General features: G+C 42.6%; 2 protein-coding genes across 3 annotated transcripts; one reads left to right on the top strand and one right to left on the bottom strand.

Moving 5' to 3' along the window:
- Nucleotides 1-14,932: 14,932 nt before the first annotated feature.
- LOC147861705 (peroxidase A2-like) lies at nt 14,933-16,763 on the top strand. The gene is made up of 4 exons (XM_087322387.1): nt 14,933-15,314; nt 15,467-15,658; nt 15,778-15,943; nt 16,099-16,763. Exons 1-4 carry the CDS (start codon nt 15,060-15,062, stop codon nt 16,518-16,520), a joined length of 1,035 nt encoding a protein of 344 aa, XP_087178513.1. The 5' UTR covers nt 14,933-15,059; the 3' UTR covers nt 16,521-16,763.
- Nucleotides 16,764-17,457: 694 nt separating this feature from the next.
- On the bottom strand, nt 17,458-20,479 carry LOC147861704 (putative pentatricopeptide repeat-containing protein At3g13770, mitochondrial). 2 transcript variants are annotated; one of them, XM_087322386.1, is made up of 4 exons: nt 20,323-20,479; nt 20,149-20,228; nt 18,784-20,031; nt 18,424-18,556 (listed from the first exon to the last, which is right to left on the bottom strand). In XM_087322386.1, exons 1-4 carry the CDS (start codon nt 20,464-20,466, stop codon nt 18,553-18,555), a joined length of 1,476 nt encoding a protein of 491 aa, XP_087178512.1. In that variant the 5' UTR covers nt 20,467-20,479; the 3' UTR covers nt 18,424-18,552. The 2 variants fall into 2 exon arrangements, with proteins under 2 accessions (XP_087178511.1, XP_087178512.1); XM_087322385.1 differs by having other exon boundaries at nt 17,458-20,031.
- Between the last annotated feature and the right edge of the window lie 2,783 nt (nt 20,480-23,262).

Below are 23,262 nucleotides of genomic sequence, written 5' to 3'. Positions count from 1 at the left end.
CGAGCGTAACCGCAAGGCCCTCGGCAGCGAAACCCGAGGGGATTTTTAGAGAGGGCTGTCAAGGCATGGGGCCGTGATAATCCGGACACCCGGGAAGAACCCCAAGAATGCACAGTACGGAAGAAGACCTGTACCATAGGTAGGAAATTTTGGTTCTCCGACAACGGAGGTTGTACTATAACCAGCGGCAGCGGCAGGGAGAGGAAGCGAGCGGAGGAGCGGTTCAGGGGATGCGGAGTCCTCTTCCCCGACGAGGACATCAGCGACGCCGTGGAGGCAGTCTCTTTTGACGACACCTTGGGCGAACTGCGAAAGGTGATCCGTGAAGACCTTAGGGAAGACCGGACCGTTCCGGTAAGGTCAATAGGAATGTACAAAGTCATCGCCGACTTCGGGTAAAGGATCGGGTTGGATCGGACAGCCCGCGTGGATACGAAATACAAGACTGTGGACCGGAAGGTGAGGCCAGTCACGGCACCCTTGCCGGAGGGCAACGAGGAGCAGATAAAAGGGGTCGCGTCGGACCCAAGTTTACGAAATCCGGCTAGCATAGGGCACCGGTTCACCGACATAACGCTACGGGAGCTCAAGGTCGGTGGGGGCGGCTTCCTACTACCGGCGGAGGAGGACCGGTTTCAGAGAATGCTCGGGAGGCATGGGAAGGCTTTCGCATTCTCACCGGAGGAGATCGGGTGTGTAGACCCGACAGTTGTCAAACCGATGGTGATCTTCACAGTACCGCATGTACCGTGGAATCTCAAGCCGATTCCGGTGCCAAGAGCTCACATCCCGAAGTTGATGGAGCTCCTAAAGCAAAAGGTGGAGATGGGCATCCTCGAACCGTCGAGTGCCCCGTATTCGAATCGGTGGTTTACAGTGCCGAAGAAGAACGGCACGCTGCGCTTCATCCAGGACCTACAACCGGTTAACAAGGTGACCATCCGTAATGCAAGGATCGGACCGACCATAGACGAGTTCGTGGAGGCCTTCGCTGGAAGGTCGATCTATTTTGTCGGTGATCTGTACTCGGGGTACGATCAGTTCCAACTAGCCATGGAGAGCAGAGACATTACGACGATGCGGACTCCTCTCGGCCTAGTGCGGATGTGTACCCTGCCACAAAGAGGGAGGAACTCAGTGGCTCACATGGTGAATGCGATGAACAAAGTGCTCAGGGATTGTATCCCGGACATTACCATGCCGTTCTTAGACGACATCCTGATCAAGGGATGCCCGGTGGAAAAAAAGGACGAGGCAATCGGGCCGGACGGATGTCGGAATTTCGTGGCGTCCCACATCGATGACTGCGAGAAGGTGCTGCAAAGACTAGAGCGCGCGAGGCTCACCTTCTCCGGGGAAAAGTAGGCCTTCAGACAGTCGGAGATCTTGGTGGTCGGACACCTGTGCGGGCCTTACGGTAGGAAACCGTCTCCGGCAAAGGTAGAGGCCATCTCCGCGATGAGGAACGTTTGCGGGACGGTCACGGAGGTCCGCAGATTCTTGGGGGCATGCGCGTTCTACCACATCTGGATCCTGCACTACGCACATGTCATGGAACCCCTCTACGGACTATTGAAAAAGGGGCATAGCTTTGAGTGGAGGACGGAGCACACGGAGTCGGTCCGGAGACTAAAGCAGGCGCTTACGGCAGCGCCGGCTCTCCGTAAAGCGGTTTACGGCAAGGATGTTCCCATCTGCGTAACGGTGGACACCAGCCCGACCAGGATCGGGTGGGTAATCAGTCAGGAGGACAAGGGAAACGTACCATTCCCGATCCGGTTCGGGGCGAACGTATTGAGCGAGCGGCAGCGAGGGTACGCCCAAGTTAAGCGCGAACTTTGGGGTGTCGTTTCGGCGGTCAAGGCCGACAAGGATTATCTGATTGGGACGGAGGTGATTATCGAGACGGACAGCCTGCCGATACTCGGCATGGTTTCCGGATGCGCGACGCCGGACCTAGCGATGCTCCGGTGGATAGCGTACATTAAGTCCCTGAACCTGGAGATACGGCACATCTCCGGAAAGGACAACGCCATGGCCGACATGCTTTCGAGGGCAAGGTTCAACGACGAAGACGGCATGGTTTCGGAAGACGAAGAAGTCGGCGAGGACTTCTTCGGGTCGGCTAACGTAATGACAAGAAGAAAAGGGAACACTCCGGCACTTAACGAATTTGACAAAAGCAGGTACGACGGGGAGTGGCTCCAAATCGGGAGGTTCCTACGGACGATGACGCCGGACGCAGCATGGGCGAGAGAGGAGGCGAGCCAAATACGAAGGAAGGCGTACCAATTCTTCCTGCGGGACGGGTGCATATGGAAACACCCAAAGAAGATAAGTGGCATCCCACTCCGAGTAGTGGCAAAGAAAGAAGAGCAGGGGAAACTACTGGTGGCATTCCACGAGAGCCCATGGGCCGGACACCGCGGAACGTAGGCCACGTTCAAGAAGCTGAAGGAGAAGTACTGGTAGCTGGGGCTATACCAGGACATGCATCAGTTCGTAACGACTTGCGAAAGCTGTCAGGTGCACTCCGTAGTCCGACACCGGGACGAGCTACACCCGACCTACCCGCCTACGGTCCATTTCAAGTGGATGGTGGACTTGGTGACGATGCCGATGGGGGTAGGACAGATGCGATACCTGGTGCTTGCACGGGAAGACTTAACGAACCAGGTGGAAGGCCGTGCACTGCAATGCAAGACAACCGCGGTGGTATGCCGGTTCCTGATCGAAGAAGTAGTGTGTCGGTACGGGTGCGTCGGGAGGATCGTGGCGGACCGGGGAGAGCTGGATGCGCGGGAGGCCGAGGAGCTATTCGACCGGCTAGGCGTCAAACTCTCCCTCACCACGGCGTACAATCCGGAGGCGAACGGAAAGGTGGAAAGTGGACACGGACCGATTGTAAAGGCGTTGGTGCGTGCATGCGGTGGGCAAGTCGGGAATTGGCCGCGACTCCTTCCTTATGTGCTATGGGCGGACTGGACTACGCACAGTTCGGTGACAGGATTTATGCCGGCGGAGCTAATGTACGGACAAAAGCCGATCATGCCGGTGGAACGGACGGTTTCTTCATGGGCGGCGGTAGATTGGAAGGACGAAATGAGCCGGGAGGAGTTGCTGGCAGCGCAGATTCGGCAACTCGAGCGGAGGCCGGAGGACGTGATACAGGTGAAGGAAAAGCTGTGAGCGGCAAGGGAGCGGAATAAGACCCGGTTCAACCGGACGCACCGGTTGCGACCAAAGAAGATCGAGGAAGGCGACTGGGTCTTGGTATATGACAGCAGCCTCGACAATCAGCACAAGGCGGTGCAAAAGTTTGCTAGGAGATGGTTCGGGCCCTACATGGTGACAAGCGCGAACGGCAACGGCACGTACCACCTCGCGGAACTCGACAGGACACGGTTAGCGGTGGCGGTTGCCGGAAAGCGGATCAAAGCTTTCAAAAAGCGGTACAAAGACGAGCCGGAGCCTGCGAGCGGGAGCGACAACGACGATCAGTTCGGGTCTGGCGGAGAATCGGAGAGCAACGAGTGAGACATGGTTTCTTTGATATCTACCCGTCTCTGGCGCATACCGGTGGATGCGCAGTTTGGTGGGGGTGGATGTCATGAAGAAAACCGGCCACAGGCGGAATTGGAGAGAAAGCGCGTAAACCGGCCCTTACACAGATGGACACGTGACTTGATATTTCGTACACGAACCGGTGGATGTGAATACAAAGCCGCACGTATTTATTAAAGGGGGATTGTGTGTATCCCAGTCAAGGGGGATTGTGCGTATCCCGGTCAAGGGGGACAGGGTATAAAGGGAAGAGGACAAGGGAAAACGGGTATCGGGGCGCGAGGAGGAGGAGGAGCGTTGTTGCAGAACGAAAGGCGGAGCTCTCTCTCTTGGACGCAAATCGTCGCTCTCTACGGGTGTCGGGAGGTCGCTGCCTCTGCTTCATGGACAGCCCGTGTGCTTCCAGCAGAGTCGCTCCCTTTCCCCCTTTTGTTTCTCTATGTCGTGTGACTGTCGTCGGTGTGCGTGAGTAGGGACCCCGGGTAGGGTCCGTCGCCGCTTTGTTGGTTGTAACTGTCGGAGTTTGTAATCTCTGTCATTATAATTAAGCATTACGTTCTAAATCTCTCTTTCTCGCTTCTACATGTCGGTGAATCTGTCTTTGTCTCTCTCTCTCTCTCGCTCCTTGGTCCAAGACCCCCATGGTCCCGCCCCTTTCTACAAGTACGCGCATAACAACGCGACACCGGATCCGACCATCCGGTTATACTTTGTACACTTCGATCCACAAGCTCTACTTCATTCGAAGTGACTTTTCCCTTCTTCTCATATTCGAGAACGGAAGTCCAAAACTTTGCTCCCGCTCTAGCAGCTTCAGTCTTGTCTTTCCTGACTCTTATTCCGGCCGACGCAGCATAGTGCATCGCATCCACATGAGTCGCATCAGCATCCTCCATAGCTTTCTTCATTCCCCCTCTTCCGAAATTCACCCGTAGGGGTCTTCTAGTCTCGCTCGAGCAAATCATGTTGTCATCTATGTACACGATATTTTATCGGATCGCCTCTCGAAGGCTCGCACAATCCCTTCTCATGTGGTCCATGCTATCTCACCACACGCATCTAAAGGGCTCTTTTCCTTTGGGCCCCCGACAATTCATGTTGGCTAGCATGACCTTCTCGAACTTCTTCGCCAGTTCTTCGATGACTTCATCACCAATCTTCTTTTATTCCACGTCACTTTGTTTTGGCGGCTCAACTACTTTCGGCGGTCTTGCTTTCTCCGTAACAGTCGATCCCACCAAGTCGGTGTCATCAACCCACTGACGACGCTTGTCGAGCCTATTGCATGCTCTCTTTACCGCAACCCAGTCCGCCACAAGCCCGTTCTCTTGGGTATCATCTTCGAGAAGAGTCCCCAACTCCCGTCTATCCTTCATGTCCACGGCCTTCAAGAAGTACAAAGTCTTGTCCTCTTCAAGTAGCACTTGATCCATGTTGGGGAGACAGCTAAACATCTGGTCGAATTCGTCGTACACCCTCGAGGCGCTCATCTTCTTATTCTTCTTCTCTATCCACTTCATCAGGGCATGTCGAGTCATCCTTGTTGAGTCTTCAGTCGCGAACTCCACTAATATCGTTTTCTCGAACTCAGACCATGTTGTCTTACCTTCTTGAAGTTCGATGACGCATCTTTGAATGTTGTTGGCGACAACTCTCTTGAAGCTTGCAATTTGACATGCTTCGGACACGTCCCTCTGATTCATTTCCCTTCTATATGCATCAAGGAACTTCGTAACGTTCCTTCCATCGAATTGGCCCTCGAGCTCTACGACACGATCGACAGCCTTCTCCACGCTCGCGTCGTTGTCCCGAGATCTCATCATTTGCTCGATGATTAGCATCATCCTTTCGAGCTCTCCCGCTTGATTGCTTGAGGATGCTATCTCCAAGTATCGGTTGATCCTCGACTTGATCCTTCCTACCACCTCTTTCACGTCGGGTTCACCACTTTATTATGTCGTGAAGATCTGTCACTAGGCGCGGATCGTGAGGCGGAACCGCCGGGGTTCTGAACCAGAAGGATTCGAAGTCGGTATAAGCTTTAGTGAGGAAGTATTTAAGATAGGTTGGGAAAAAAAAAAAGTTGAGATTAAACGCTTGACTTTCGATTGAGAGAGATTGATTGAACTTTTATCTTTATATTCAAGAAACAAGTTACATGATCAATTCGATAACGAATTTTCTTCTTCTTTATTTCATAACAAAAAGAGCCTAACCCTTCTTCTTTTTCATCCCTTCTTTTATAGATGCTCTAACATACATAAAATGCATGTTTGCCATTTGGCGCTCATGTATTACAAGTGGTGCATGATAACCATGTCACTCATTTTAGCTCTCATGTATGAGAATTTACATGTAAAAGTACAATGATAGAAATATAAATTCAACTAAATGTCATGGCTTAGTGGTAAGCTAATTCACTCCTAACTTGGAGGTGCAAGGTTTGAATCCTTACTTGCCCTCCTTGTATATGTATATATATATGTGTGTGTATATATTTATATATTTATTTATCTAGTCGTCGGATGTCGGTTCGTCGGATGTCGTCGGATGCCGCCGGTTACCGGTGGTTGCCGCCTCACCGGATGTCGTCGTCTCACCGGCGCCGAATGCCGTTGTCGTGAAGTTGACACTTCACGATGTGAAAACAATGTCAAAAATCTATAGAAGTACATTTCCCATCTAGAGCTTATGACAAGGAGCATGAAGGAATTTTCAGTTCGTGAATCGGAGTTCAGAAGCCCAAGATACAAGCTTCGGAAGGATTAATGTTACTTGGGACAAAAATGTAATTATGTCAAAAGGGGGAGTCAAAATTAAATAAGGGCTATTTCTATAATTTCTTAAATATAGAACTATAAAATTGAATTGTAGCATCAATAAATAAATAAAATAAAATAAAAATACAACCGCCTTGCATGAGGCGGTTTGTCAACCGCCTGAAGAGGATGGTAGGGCAGTTGACCACCCTATATAAGCCACACCTATGGTGGCTAAAGGGAAGGGAGGAGGAGAAGGAGAAGGAAGAGAAGGAAAAGTGAGTGAAGCAGCTCGTGTGGGTATGGGATGCAGAGCTCGCCAAAGAAGATGGTGGCCTGCATAAATCATGACAACAGTTAAAGAAAAGAAAGTGAATACAAGAAAAAGAAGAAGTTAAAGTGGTGTATCTCAAATGCCTCTTTGTAAACAAAAGGTTGTGAGTTTGAATCCTCTTCAAATAATTTTTTTGGTAATCAAATTTTGTAATATAAATTTAGTATATATAAAGTGAAAGACAAAGACAAATAAAGAGAAACCAAAGAGATTGAAGTGGTCTATCTCAAACACTTCTTCTCAAATAGAGTTTGTGAGTTCAAGTCTTGCCAAGTAACTTTTGGCAAATAAATATTGTAAGTGGTTGTTTTACAAGTAAAATTCTTTTCGCGACAACGTCGCATTTATCTTGCCTTATTGGCTTCTTGTCATCGCACCGTTTGCGATTACACGTTTTCACCCCGATCATCCCCAAGTCACAGAACCCCAGCGGTTGCAACACACAACCACAATCTTCGCGACACCGCCGGTTACCGGTGGCTGCCGCCGGATGCCGCCGATTACCGGTGGCCGCTAGATGCCGGTGGCTGCCACTAGATGTTGTTGTCTCACCGGCGCCGGATGTCGGTGCGCCGTCGGTTACCGGTGGCTACTGCCGGATGCAGTCGGTGCGCCGCCGGATGTCAATTCCGCCGGATCACCGGTTGCCGGTGTGCCACTGTCACTTTGCCGGCTGCCGCCGGATCACCGGCTCCATTGCCGGTCCGGTTTTGGTTGGCCAAAAACCTTTACGAGTAGTTAGGCCACCTCCACTCTTAGTTCAAGTTACCTTGAACTCTCTATGCTCCACACATAGACACAAAGATAATAGCTTTTGCTCTACGTTATATATGATAAGAGCCGTATTTGTCGTGCCTATGTGGGATATCTCACAGTTTTCTCTTTTCCTTTCACAACTTTATACCCTCATATCTTGACATTTAGTTGTCTGTTTCTCGTGTAATAAAGTGCATTCGAAAGCTCTTGAAGACCTCCATCATTTTGTACTTAGATATTAAACTTATTTAAAATGTTATCTTCACTATTATTGTTTTATGTGATTCATACTCGATTTTGTACATTTTATGTGATTTTCACACTATTGCCAAAAATCTTCACCACACCGGAAACTCATCCAGAGCAGTGACGTAGTCTTCAAAGAAGACTTTATCTCCTCTCAACAAAACCAACAGAAAATAGTTGGTAAAAAGGCATCCTTCGAAGTTGACAGAGATGTCATAGAAGGACCGTCCCACCAAGCCAAATCGGAGATTCGACAAACAATCGCACTGGACCAAGCCGACAACATACCTGCTGACTCCGAATTGATAGGAGGTCCACTAGTCGAACTCGAAGACAAAACCATCAAAGACAAAAAAGACAAAGTCAACAAGGTGCGAGCCGGAAACAACAGTGTCGACCCAACCAACCCACCCCAAGCCAAAGAGAAAAACAAAATCGAGTCGGCCAAGCCCTCTACCTCTAAGTCAACTAATTCCGAAGGAGGGGAGGATGCCATGTCATCACCGAAACCCTATTATAGGGGTGAGTCATCTAACAGGACTCCTGAAGATGCTTGAAGTAATACTGATCAACCGGACGAGCCGACTGAAGAGTTCGAACCAACAAAATTGGCACTCAAGAGATCCGGACGAATCAGAAGGCCTACAGAGTTTCATCAACCGCTTCATTACGTCAACTACACGAATGCAAGTGAACCAAGCACTTATGAAGAAGCTATAGCGCACTGGACACCGAAACATGGCTACAAGCCATGCAATCCGAGATGGACTTGATTTGACAATATCAGACATGGGAGTTGGTCGAACTACCTGCTCGAAGAAAGCCGCTACCTTTCAACTGGGTTTTCCAATACAAATATGCATCTAACTTAGAGAAACCCATGTCCAAAGCTCGGCTTGTCGCGAAAGGGTTAAAACAAGAACATGGGGTCAACTACGACGAGATATTCTCACTAGTAGTCAAGATGACCACCCTCAGACTCCTACTAGGAGTTTTGGCGACAGAAGACCTAGAGGTAGAGCAGCTAGATTTAAAGACGGCGTTCCTACACGGAGGTCTGGAAGAAGACATTTACATGTCTCAACCGGGAGGCTTCACAGCGACGAGGGAGGAAAGTCACCTCGTATGTCGCTTGAAGAAAAGTCTCCATGGCTTGAAACAAGCGCCTAGGAGGTGGTACCAGATGTTCGACTCCTACATGAGGCAACTTGGATACTGCCTATCGGACTTTGACCCATGCATGTACATTTGGCAACTGGCCGACGAGCCTAGGATTTATCTGATCCTATATGTTGACGACATGTTGACTGCCCGAAGAAATCAAGCAGAGATCGGAAAGTTGAAGCGGAGCCTTCATGACAAGTTTCTGATGAAGGAACTCGGACAAGCCCGTCACATACTGGGCATGAGGATCGAGCGAAATCGGACGACCAAGACTCTCCCCGACTCTTCCAGTTCGACTATATCCGTATATCCGAAAGGTGTTGAAGCGCTTCAACATGGAAAATGCAAAGCCAACACCAATATTGCTTCTGACGTCAATCCAACAATCAGACAAAGACTCTCCTTCAACTGACAAGGAGATAGATCTTAATGGAAAGATGACCTACGCATCATACGTAGGAAGTATCATGTACGCAATGGTGACGACCCGACCTGACCTAACCCATGTCGTAGGGGTGGTCATCCGGTACATGTCAAACCCAAGATGTAAGCATTGGGAGGCTGTCAAGCACATCTTCAGGTACCTAAGAGGGACCGAAGATACACAACTGACTTTCGGTTTGACAACCTTAGCCAAAGTCAAAGGCTACACTGACTCCGACTATGCCGGCAATATGGACAATCGGAAATTAACAACAAGCTATATTTTCACCTATGGTGGCGGTGCTATATCATGGAGGTCGAAGCTTCAAGAGCGCACGGCCCTGTCTACCACAGAGGCCGAGTACATAGCAGCATCGGAGGCAGAAAAAGATGTGATCTAGTTGCACCGACTAACTGTTGATTTCTTAGCTACAAGCCAAAATGACCAACCAGCGCCAACCATCTATTGCGACTCCTAGAGCGCTATACACCTCATCAACAATCTTGTCTTTCACACAAAGACAAAGCATATTGACGTGCGGTATCATCACATCCAGGAGCTCATAACCGAGAAAAAGCTCGAAGTCCGGAAGATCGACACTGAGGTGAACATCGTCGATTGCCTAACGAAGCCACTCCTAGATAAACGCTTTGGAGCACTAAGGACAAAGATGGGACTGTGACAAGCGACGAAGCAGAACAAGGCCGAATGAGGAGCAGAAGGGAAGTCGAACCAATCGACTCAAACAAGTCAATCTGACTGACTAGCCGAACCAAGCTAGACATTGAACACATCTCTGTCGACTCAGCCACATGTCGACTGACTTGTAAATATAAACTTAGCTTAATATTGTAATCTAGGTTTACGGGGGAGATAACCCCAAACATTTGTACATGCAGGAAAGAGTAGTCCTTTTACGAGGGAGTTTGTTGGCATAAAAGGCCGACTCCTTCCAATTTGTATCCTAATGTGAACTCGTCCAAAAGAGTTAGGGCTTATTATATAAGCAATAACCTAACGGTGTAAAAGAGAGAGAACTTCTTGATCATCTTGTATAGCAATCTTTGAGTGAGAGTGAGAGTGAGAGTGAGAGTGAGAAAGAACGTAATATATCAAAGCTTCCATTAAAGCTTAGAACGTGTCCATTCTTTGTTTATTCCCTTGCCTTCCTTCTGTGTTGTTTGCCGAACACTACGACAGATCCTCATACATACTTTTCCACACATATTCCATCAACATGGACAACTTAGAATATCATCTCACCAACTTGAGATTGAGAATGGTCGTACTAATGGAGTCCCTAAAGAGGAAAGGATATGTAGATTATGTCACATAGAGATAGAGGATGAGTACCTCTTTACATGCAAGTGTCCAACTTACGCCGAGATAAGGGCAAAATACCGAGACATACTCGGTCCCTCTCCCACCCTCCCCAAACTATTAGATACTCTAGATAGAAAGCAATTAGGAAATTATATCTTAGAGCTAAAACAACATAGAGAGAATAAACTACAAAATGTTGTCGATAATGTTTCTAATATTCACCAACATGTAACAAATGAAGTTTTACAGGGACACACCTGCACCACTCGGCCTCTTCCTTGATGAAGCAAAAAACCAAAGAAGAACCAAACGCCCTCGGATGTCGGGTTTCAAAGCAACTTGACGTGGTGTAGAAGCAATTATAAAAATAACGGAACGTGAACTACACTGGCTAGAAGCCATGGTTGGGGTACATTCTACACCGGGACCACAGGTCACAACCACACCGAAACCCTTTGACCTCCCACTTCTTTTCGAGAGGCTTGGATGGAAATGAAACTTGGCCTAGTACAAAGTCATTTCCTTTAGCGAATATGTTACACCATAACACGTTTTGTACAATACTATAACTCTTTTATCGTAAGTTCTATTTTTATTTTTATTTTTATTTTTATTTTTGATGATTGGGTAAATACCTTATTTTGTTGTACACCAATTGTCTCATGGGCCAATTTTGGCCTTACAAGATGTTAATATATCTTTCTTTCTTTCTTTTCTTTCTTTCTCACACACATATCACATAATATTTCGTTTCTTAATCACATATGTGATTAACTACTCACATAATTAGATACTAATTAACCCTTAGTTAATTACCTAATTATTAGCATCATAAATGACTTATCATCTCCTTGTTTTAGTCTCGTCTCCATAGATTAAGTAATCATGACTTTATAGAAGAGATCAATTGTTGATATAGAACACATTAATATTTATATAAAACCTCTATTTTAATGTGATTACACAGAAAAGAATTGTGTTATGTGAGATTGATGGACCTATCATCTGAGAGTACAATTGTTGCTAGTAACACTCTAGGTCAAGGCTTGGAACTTATAAAATTTTGGAAATTAGTAGTAGAATCTACTCTTCGAGATTCTTCGTAGTACAATTGTAGTACAAATGTCACTAATAGTACAACTCTAGGGCGAGGTTCGACACATAAACTTTTCGAAATTGTTCATTATACTTAGCACTTTTGAAAATTAATGTGGTAGTTATACTTTAAGCGCTTGTATGGGTTTGTCATCCTTAACTACATTTATTTTGCCTTCCCCATTCTTCACTAATGTGCTTGCCATTATCCAAAGGAAATTTTCCTATTCAATGCCAAGTTACTTATAGCATGGCACTAGAGCCACACAACTTAAAGCTCATATCCATAGATGCATTCAAGTAAAAATGTCCTTGCATCCCCTCATGAAATTTTGTGGATCTACGAAGAATAAGATGATATTGTCCTTGAGACACAATCGCATGATGATTTACCTTTAATTTGCAAGTTTGAATAGGGAATAACATTTGGACACCTTGCAAGTTGACTTGTGACCCAAATAAAGAACCACAAGTGGAATCAAGAATATGCATATCATGTGAACTATTCATGAAGTGAGATTGATAAGAATACGAGGTTGAAAGATTGCTTGCATGGAATAAATTATACTCTTTGTCATTTGTGACTTTATCATGTTTAGCTTTCAAATGAACAATAGGAGATACGCCTTTGGAAAAGAAAAGATGCCTAAAACAAAGAAGTACCAATATGTTTATATCCACATGTTACGTATTTTTGGAGAGGAAATTATGTTTTTATGTAACCCCAAAGCATTTAAATCTAGAATAGGATCCTACTTCGTTACGCATAGGATAAGTTTGATAATATCGACATGGCTATAGAGTATAGTTTAAGAAATCCAAGAGTTAGTACCCAAGATTGAATCTAACTCTCAGCAAAATCAAATTGGATGCAACCCATTACACATGCATTGGATGTATTTACTTGCCACACCCATGAAAGCTTCAAACTTTATAAGCAATCACTTGATGTAGCTCTATTAAAGTTCATACCACATAGGGTGAAATTTGAAGCTTTGGGATGTTATGACTAATGCAAAACAAATAAATTATTTGGTTCACCCGAAAAGTCAATGATTGGGTTGATCATGAATCTATTAGAGGAGTGTAAGTGTGAATTGGTGATGGCACAATGTTCTCCAAGTCGCTCATAATCCACCCCATGGATCTACTTGAAGATGATGTAGAGCTCATTGCAGTAGCACTATATAGATTAATATAGCCAACATATAAACAGAATTTCCATCAATGAGAATGATATACATGTGTAAATTGTGACAAAGACAAGAGGACAACAAAACTACATACTAGTCAATGCAGACTATGTCAAGGATTGAGATTGAGTAAGGGAGAGAGGTCCAAGACCCTTGAAATTGTAGCACTAAAAGATAAGATTATCTTATTCCTATGGACTGAAACACGTAACATCAATTTATTAATAAAAACTCGAGCATCAAACAATTATATAAATCAAAGAAATGGTCTCCTTTACTCAACTTAGACATAGATTGAAACGTGTAAACCTTGTTTTTCTTCTTAAATTTTAGATAGATTGTCTTTTTCTACACCCCCATGCAAGAATTAGTAATAGTGGCACTATGTTGTGGGTCTTCTTATATATACATAAATATTTATCTATGAAATTTTCAAGTAAGGATGATCTGGTCTTTCTCATTTATAAGAATGAATTAATAACTCCACTATTCACTTGTTTATAGTTGTCACTATCACTTGACCATACATTATATTGTGCTTTTCAAGGGAAGCAAAAACCCTACATGATACGTAGAAATAATCAAATACATATGTCATTCAATATAAATATCCATAAACAAATCATCAATGTTGAGATTTCGCAATTAACTCACCGTCTTAACCATTCCATGACCCAAAGAACCTTTTTATTATTATTAACAACTTTGTAGTTTCGGGACCATGTGAGTATTGGATCAAAAGTTTGCCAAACATATTAGGGTGGTGGGTGGTCTATATTAAAGGAAATGCATGTCCTTGGTTTGAAAACTAGATACTAGAATGAAAGGGTTATAATGAGATGGCAAATCATAATGTGGTGATTTTGTCATAAGTAAAATATTGCCCTACACATGTTTGATTTATAAGTATATATAGAGTGCATGTTGTTATAAAGTAGAAACTTCCAAAACTACTAGCCAAAGATTCACAAACTTGTGAGTACACATTCACAAACCAACATAAGTGTGACTAGTATAGGAAATGCATGACTCCATGTACTGTCACATGACGTAACTAGTTAAAGATATTGAGATATATAGGGTAATAGTTACTTTGAGCGAACTGAGTTTACATGGAATTTAGAAGTCGCGTATTTACAATTCACAACATTGTGGGCTCTCCATTAAAGTAGGACTTTAAGCCTTATTGACAGTATTTATATGGATGATGTCATAACAGAAACAACTCACTTTCAAGAGAATTGCCAAATAATTTCCAAGCATCATATTTGAGATTGCCTTATAACCTGTCGACAATCTTAAATGGACATTCTAGTTGTAATTTGATAGTATATCCAAAATACGGTCTATGATTGAGGTTATTTATATTTGGTCATGCTAGAAGGTCTAGTAAAAAATATCTCCACTCATCAATAATATTGCCAAGGGACCAATTTTTTGTGGATAATTGACAATGAATAATTTCTATGAGTTCAACATCTCTCAATGCTTTATCATTTGCCACAAAACTTGTGGTGTGGCCATTCTACTTGTAAGTAAATCATATAAAAATTCCAAGTTATGTGATATGATTGAGCTTATATATTATTGGTCATGGGCAAGTACTCCCCCCTCTCCCTCCCAAGTAAACAAATGGTCAAATATGATTCCTTAGTCATATTTATAGAAAACTGTGGGGATTGTGATAGAGGTCCAATATTATTTGTCATGGTCGATGGACAGAAGTGTGGAAGGCAAGTAATGAATGGCCAAATACGATTCCATGGTCACATTATTTACATAAAACAAAGGAGGTGATAGAAGGTTGGGTTTGACCTTTCAAATTGGTACAGGCTAAGTTGCCCGCAAGACAAGGACACGAGTTTTATAGTTTATTGATCATTTAGAGGAGCTTGATCAAGTCGAAGAAATGTGTCATGGTGAGGTGGAAAAGATTAAGGTGAGAGATTGGTTAATTTAAGACAAATCCTCGTGGAAATAAAAGACCACGGTGATGTTGATGGACAGCTAGTAGATGAAGGATTACTTGAAATGTTAGTATTGAAAGACCCTCCTATAAAAGGATTCTATTCAACTCCCCATGAACCACATCAACCAATCCTCCTCCTTGAACCCATCCTTTGTAGTTTTTATAAATATTCTCAAAACAACAATCATAACTAACTAGCTCATACCAAAAAGACTTGAGAGAGATCCATCCCATGGCCCTTCCATTTTCCTCTTCTCATGCTAGACATGTCCTTAAGCAACATGTCATGGTACTACTAGTGCTATCAACTCTCATGACCACCACTAAAGCTTCTTCTTCTTCTTCTTCACTCAGCTCCTCATTCTACAAGACATCTTGTCCCAACCTGTCGTCCATCGTCTCCAAGATCGTGGCTCAAGCAGTCGCCAAGGAGACGCGCATGGCCGCCTCCCTTCTCCGCCTCCACTTTCACGACTGCTTTGTCAATGTAATGAGTCCTTGCATACACCTTAATATACTATTCTTTTTTTAACTATCTATATGACCATTAAGATTTCTCCTTAACAAGTGCTCATGTAACCCCCCCCCCCCCTCCCCTTCCTTACAATTTCTTCTTCTTAATGCATATATATATTGTAGGGTTGCGACGCATCCATATTGCTGGACGACACAGACACCGTCATTGGCGAGAAGACGGCGCCTCCCAATAACAATAGTGTCCGTGGTTACGAAGTCATTGATGATATCAAGACGGCGGTGGAGGCTGCATGCCCTGCCACAGTCTCGTGTGCCGACATCCTCGCACTCGCGGCCAATGATTCCGTAACGCTGGTAATGGTTACATTTCATAGAATCAATCATCACATTTTAGATATGCATATGTATATATATAATCATGTTATGTGATTAGGAGTTTGAGTTAAATATGATATATGGATGTGTTAAATTAGGCTGGAGGCATTCCATGGAAGGTACAATTGGGTAGGAGGGATGCTACCACTGTCAATGGCTCCGCACCCTTGCAATTCCTTCCCGCACCTACACAAAACCTCACCGTCATCATCTCTAAGTTCGCAGATGTCGGCCTGTCTCTTAAAGATACAATTGTGCTCTCAGGTAAACATAATCTACTACCAATGATATTAGTATTATCAATCAATCAATCCCTTTCCATGATATACGAGCTATTGTCTTGTCGAGAATTTAACCCTAAAAGAACTGTCATTGATGATCATAATCATATAATCGGTTCACGTACTTGATGTGTGTAGGTGGACACACAATCGGTGATGCCCATTGTTCAGCGTTCAGCGCCCGGCTTTACAACTACAGCGGCACCGGAAAGCCGGACCCCACGCTGAGCACCGAGTACTTGGCGCAATTGCAAAGCATCTGTCCCAGAACCAACCCCGACCCAAACACGCTCACCGACTTCGACCTCACCACACCCGACACCTTCGACAACAAGTACTACACCAACTTGATCAATAACGAAGGGCTTCTTCAGTCGGACCAGGAGCTCTACTCAACCGACGGGGCTACCGATGCCATTGCGCTAGTCAAGACATATAGCGCCAATAACAAGGCTTTCTTGGCCGCATTCGCGCGATCCATGATCAACATGGGTAACATTAGCCCGCTCACGGGGAACGAGGGAGAGATCCGACTCAACTGCAGGAAGGTGAACAGCTAGGTGTGAAGCTCCTTTGGGAGGGGGGAGGGACAGATAGATGATGGTGATGACAGACCAAGTATATGTTATTGGTATTTGTTGTATGAATCAATAATGGAGGAAGTCAGCGTCCAAATGGCCATTCCTTTGGGCTCCATGAGCTCACTTTACACGTAAAATACCGTTATCATGCAAAAGACTGCTGCTTTTTTTTCTTTGGATCTCACTAATAATATGCAAAACATATCCTTCTTTTTTGGATTTCTTATGATGTGATTGTCTATCAACTAAAACAAAGTTTTCAAATGTCCACCACATCTGAGTGTGAGTCTGTCAAGGTTCTAATTGAGTTCACGTTATGCGAGTGTGTTGGGTCAGATCGATCGAGCTCTTTATCTCGACGCAGTCCATTTTCCTCAAAAGTTTATTTATTAGGTTTCCCAGACTTCGAGTTAATTACAAGTAGACGTGCTGATCTTTGCGTAGATACTCGCCGATTTTACTTCAGAAGTTTATATTCAGTTTCCACAACTTTAATTTTTCATGCATATGCATGGCTTCAGTCACAGATTTCTAGCATCTCATTGAATTTAAATTAGTGACAAGGTTCTAACTGATCATTTAATAGAACTACGTTGAGTCAAGCAAGCTCTTTATCTTGGCACCATCAATTTCACGTAGAATTTCATGCTTGGTTTCATTGACTTCAATTTCCATACATAACTTTATAATGCCTCATTTCCTCATTTCAAACCATTGAAAAATGATTCCTCACATATGGCTTTCGTCGGGACTTTTAGTGTCTCGTCATTTTTACATCATCGATGATAATCCAACAACTTATGGCAACTTAAGAGTTTCTAATGTCAAAACGATCATCTTTTGACCATTCAAAAGAAATTGGTTCCTAATACTAACAAAATGTAAAAGATCATGTCACATGACCCAATCCAAGTCCTCAATGCCAATTAATATAGATATATATAAATTTCCAGGTTGACAAGCATGCCGTTTTTATATTAAAAGCAACCAAGTCCAACATGTGAATTTCTATAATGAAATTCAGGATTATACTCCTTCAATATTCAAGAGTTGTTCTCCCGAGAAATATTCAATTTGTGGCTACTAGCTAGGCAATGTTTGTTTCCACGAGGCCCAAACTATTGTAACAAAAATGTCGTATTCAATACAACCATTTTGATATCGCAAATCCTCAATGTGATTGGCATCCTGGAGCTTCCCAAATGATGTATCAATGGATAATTAAGAATCACCTTGTTTTACAATCATATTGCCACAAACCTGAGGATGTGGATGTCCTGTATCAAAGCACATCAAGCGAGACATCGATGTTCTGGTTTACTCCTGATAAATTGTCGTCAAGTAGTCAAACATTGCAGCAATATGAACTCGGTGATTTTATTTGAATCTGTCTTTCATCAAATCCTGCATGACTCGATTATGATCATCAGATCCTAATTTCATAAGGTCGTGTAAGGTTAACACTACATAAAATGGAGTGCTGATTATTGAATGTCCGAGTCTCTAATCGACCTTCTTCATACATGCAGTGCCTGACTTAAGTGCTGGCTGTATAATTGTGAATTGCACACAACAAATGTATGGTTGTTACTTCATTAATATGGTTCAAATTCAATGGCTGATCTTTCAAAGACATGCATAATATTCATCTCTACAGCAGCACACTCCATCTTTGAAATGATGAATGCGGTATGCATCTACAATGACTATCTCTCGCAGCTCTATCTTCGATATCATTTTCACAGCATTGTGACAATCTGTACACACTCTAAGATTCTTTGCTACTCGAATAGTCGTCCCTTGAGCGGTGCTAATAAGGCCAAAAGCTATTGCCAGCTTCTCAGAATGCCCACATAAGTGTTTTTCCTTATCATCATCAGTTAATGGCACATGATGAGATTCCGTATTATTTTCGAAGTCCATCTCTGGAACATTACATCCTTCCTTCCTCAGATGGGAGTTCAAAGTCCTTATCTTTGCATAAATTTCATCTGACTGTGGATGATTTGTATCACCTACAATAAAATCATGTACACAATTGTCAATCTCTATGAAGGCTTTTGCTGGTTTCTTCCACAAATTAGCACACTGTCTGAGCTCTTCTAACTCTTTCACATCATTCCAAAGGCCAGCATTAGCATAAACATTTGACATAAGCACATATCCAACAGTACATTGGCTTTTTAAAGTGACAACTCTATCGAAACATCGCTTGCCTTGACAAACAGCTCTAATATCCAACCTGCAAGAGTCCAGCAAAGAAACCCATCCCACATAATCTGCAGAGAAGGGAAGAGTTTCGAGGAGGTCCTCTGCCTCCTTCAAGTGGCCCGATCGAGCAAGAAGATCTACGACCGCATTATAATGCTCTAGTGTTGGCAAAATACCATTAAGCATTATCATATCCTTGAAGTGTTGGCATCCTTTCTCCATAAGACCTGCGTGACTACAAGCAGAAATAAGTGAGAGATATGTTATGCCATTGGGCATTATCATCATTTCTTGCATGTTTTGGAAAAGCAAAAGCGCATCTTCGTAATTACTATGCTTAGCATATCCTGCAATCAACACACTCCATGAAACCACATCTCGCTTGGGCATTCTATTAAACACAATGAGTGCATCGCCAAGGCTCCCACATTTACCATACATGTCAATAAGGGTGTTTCCAAGGAATACATCCAATTGAAAACCCCTGGTGATGATGTGAGAATGGATGTGTTTCCCATACTCCAAGGCAGCAATGCTTGAACATGCTTTCAAAAGGCAAAGATAGGTAACCTCATTCGGCTCAACACCTTCCATTTCCATCTTTTGAAAGAGCAGAAGAGCATCTTGACAATCTCCATATTCCACATATCCCAAAATCAGAGCACTCCACGTGATTACATTCCGCCTAGATAATCTATCAAACGCGACATAAGCCTCATGAAGGTGGCCACATTTGGCATACATATTGATAAGGGCACTACACACAAACAGGTCAACGTCTAACCCATTCTCTATAACACATACATGGATCTCCACTCCCAAATCTAATGACGCAATCATTGAGCAAGCTTTCAAGACAGCCACAAAGACATAGCCATCCAACTCCATCTCGATTCTCTGCATCTCATGGAACATCTCAATGGCCTTCTTGTAGTCCCCAAGTTCCACATGAGCTTCTATAAGGGCAGTCCACGAGTATACATTTTTCCTATATAGTTTGGAGAACCCTTGAATCGACTCTTGCAAGCCACCGCATAAAGCAAACATGTGGACAAGGGAACTTCCTAGGTACAAACTTGTTTCAAGTCCAATCCCAACAATCAGGCTGTGCACGTGTTTTCCAGTCAATAAATTCCTTTCTTCGGTGCACTGTCTTAGAAGATGAGAGAAGAGGATTACCGGAACTAGGGGTACACTTCCATTCTTTTCCAAGATGGTGTCAACAAGTCGAATGGTCCCATGTAGACCATCCCTAGTCACTCCATCTACCATAAAATCGCTGTTAAAACACACATTTTAACCAAACATAAGAAACGATTAAAACTCTAATATCCTCATGAGAAGAAGCAATACTAATTCACATGAATACAGTTAGGGGCCCAGGTTTCATTTTTACCTAGGAACCACATTGTTTAAGCCCAGATTGTCTGATTTAGCATATACTATATTGTATGTACCCTGTGAGCTTACGTTCGGCTGCAGGAATTCGTGACCAGATCACGACCATGGGTTAAAGACGTAGTAAAACATTCCTTAAATTAACATTTCTTCGTATTAAATTGAGACATACCTTGTGTGACATACCATAGCGTCGGCCCTGAGCTTCTATGGGAGGTCGAAGTGCCCGATGAGAAATGCCAGAAGCATCGATGTAGCAGGGGGAGCAGGAGGGGGAGGTACAGCAGGGATTGTATTGCATTTGCAGCAGCGCCATAGCTTCTCCAGCAGCTGTTTACCATACATCGAATGTCTTTGTAGGAATTCACGTGGGGCAGACCTTTACTTAATCCTCTCACATCATGTATGTATGTATGTATGTATGTATGTATGTATGTATGTATGTATGTATGTATGTATGTATGTATGTATGTATGTATGTATGTATGTATGTATGTATGTTATGTATGTATGTATGTATGTATGTATGTATGTATGTATGTATGTTATGTATGTATGTATGTATGTATGTATGTATGTATGTATGTATGTATGTATGTATGTATGTTATGTATGTATGTATGTATGTATGTATGTATGTATGTATGTATGTATGTATGTATGTATGTATGTATGTATGTATGTATGTATGTATGTATGTATGTATGTTATGTATGTATGTTATGTATGTATGTTATGTATGTATGTATGTTATGTATGTATGTATGTATGTTATGTATGTTATGTATGTATGTATGTATGTATGTATGTATGTATGTATGTATGTATGTATGTATGTATGTATGTATGTATGTATGTATGTATGTATGTATGTATGTTATGTATTTATGTATGTATGTAATGTATGTAATGTATGTGTGTATGTGTATATGTGTGTATGTGTATACGTATGTTGTTGAACCCAGAGGTTTTGTAAATTAGTGGCATGCGTGGCAGCCATTTGACATTTGGTCGTCACACTCGTACCTCTTCACATTTGGGAATTTCCCAATGTAGCCACACGTTGGTCATCATTATCGAAGACCACCACACCTCCTAGGACCCAACTCACTTCACGTTTAGCAAGAGCCGCTAATGAGAAGGTGATGTGATGTATGATGTTGAAATATAAAGCCTGTTCCGTCCCTCCTCATACTTCACATATGCTTAGATGTGAGTTACATGCATGACTCACTAGGAATTTTTGCGTTTTTGATGATGTGAATGAAGATATGACATTGTAATGTTTACTATAATGTGACAGTGTTCTATAAGTCAATGAGCTACGAGACATTTTAAAACATAACACGAAGAAAACTGGAGAAGCTCATGGCTCATAGAGATTGAGGAGATTTGGCCAAGATGTTTGATGTTGTACAAAAAAATAGGTATAACATTTGATGGAATACGAAATGTCTATTATGATTGAGTTCTAAAACGGAACTAGTCATCAATTTTAGTCCACTCATATGCTTTCATCGTAAAAATTGTATAATATATGCATGGTTCTTTAAAACCCTCCTACACCGGCATCGATATGTATCATCCATTTTCTAATCTAATATTGTGGTTCATATTGAAAAACGAAAATGGTCCATGTGTCGCACCACCATGTCTATCTAGCCCTAAGTATGTTTATATTTTATTATCAGTATTAATATTCCATTGCAACTTCCCACATTGAAGCATAATCAAGCACACCTTTATACTTGTTACGATACAACATGTAAGTCACATGAAGTCCAAGCAACAGACTTTAAAAGAGGAATAGCTACGAAAACATCGCTATTTAAAAAAAAGCAACAAAACCTGATCGTATTAAAATAATCTCCAAAAGCATCACAATACGATTGGCACACAAATGTTTCTTGTGTTTGCTCAAACGTAATATCAAGTTGTCAAAATCCAAAGTAGCTAAATTGTTAGGCTTGTAGAGTGAATATGGACAAGATATTGTCTCAATAAAATAATGCAATTGATATTTTTTCGTCTAACAGATTTGATGGATTTGATATCTTACCTAAGATTATGTTTAATGTTCACCTAATATCTTAAAGTTTTGTTGTAATACATGGAATAATAATATGGTACATCAACTTCATCGTTTTCATGGCCCATATGTTTTATTTAGGGCAAATATGAAGATGTCACTTAGCTATATGATGATTCCCATATGGCACTAAACTTTAAGAGAAATTTGGGAATTGCTAGTATCCAAGACATTTGGGAGTGCTCACTTCATCTTACAAATAAAATTCTGAATTCTTCTATATTATCTCCACATAAATCATATTTTGTAAACGTTATCTCCATATAAATTTTATAAGTTGATATTGCCTCCTTGGCAATATTGTGCTCGAGGCATATATAGTGTTCGTAACTTTTGATTCTTACCTCTAAGGTCTCTTTTCCCACAATTAGGAACCTTTTTTAGTAGGCTTTTATGGAATACTACATATGAAAAAGTGCAAATGTATATACTATACACATGCATAGACAAATATATTATATGTACTTCCAAATCTCCACAACACTAATATACTTCCTTTGGGGCGTCCCTATCAACCTTAACCACACACCCCTTGGGACATGCGTGATCTAAAGTCTACCCTTATTCAATGAAGTAGATTATTATGATATCTCCACTCACTCTCCCATCGTGATAGATTGGGTCACACTTCTATGAATCATGTACTTTCCTGTACTTCGTTTTGATAACAATTAACTAGGCCTTGATTATTAGTGATATTGGTTTGTTATCATTACATGACGAACCCTCATTTTGCTAATGCAATGATATTGACTTCATGTATTGCTTATCTCTCTATCTTCACACACACACACACACACATGATCGAACTCATCTTCACTAATGTATACTTCATACTCTTATAGAATTGCTCCTGGATTGTTAGGTTTTCTTTATATTGAAGTCATGTTATGAGAAATGTATATGCTCGTTGGATGTCAAGTTGAAAAAATATTGCACATGTACATTTATTTGGAAAGTGCTTTATTTGTAGGTTGTAGCAATAACATAGTAAATAAAACACCACATATATTTGCCTCCTTA

This window comes from Azolla caroliniana, unplaced genomic scaffold (genome assembly GCF_043228905.1).
Source record: "Azolla caroliniana isolate FFs.n. ecotype wild unplaced genomic scaffold, voAzoCaro1.0.p SCAF_7, whole genome shotgun sequence".
NCBI lineage: Eukaryota > Viridiplantae > Streptophyta > Polypodiopsida > Salviniales > Salviniaceae > Azolla > Azolla caroliniana.
Note: the sequence above shows the minus strand (reverse complement) of the source record. Positions and strands in the feature narration are given on the sequence as shown.

Coding starts and splice junctions, on each gene's coding strand:
- LOC147861705 (XM_087322387.1), top strand. CDS start 15,060: ATGGCCCTTCCATTTTCCTCTTCTCATGCTAGACATGTCCTTAAGCAA. Junction 15,315..15,466: donor TTCACGACTGCTTTGTCAAT/GTAATGAGTCCT, acceptor TATATATTGTAG/GGTTGCGACGCATCCATATT. Junction 15,659..15,777: donor CCAATGATTCCGTAACGCTG/GTAATGGTTACA, acceptor GTGTTAAATTAG/GCTGGAGGCATTCCATGGAA.
- LOC147861704 (XM_087322385.1), bottom strand. CDS start 20,466: ATGGCGCTGCTGCAAATGCAATACAATCCCTGCTGTACCTCCCCCTCC. Junction 20,229..20,322: donor GCTATGGTATGTCACACAAG/GTATGTCTCAAT, acceptor GAATTCCTGCAG/CCGAACGTAAGCTCACAGGG. Junction 20,032..20,148: donor TTAAACAATGTGGTTCCTAG/GTAAAAATGAAA, acceptor GTGTTTTAACAG/CGATTTTATGGTAGATGGAG.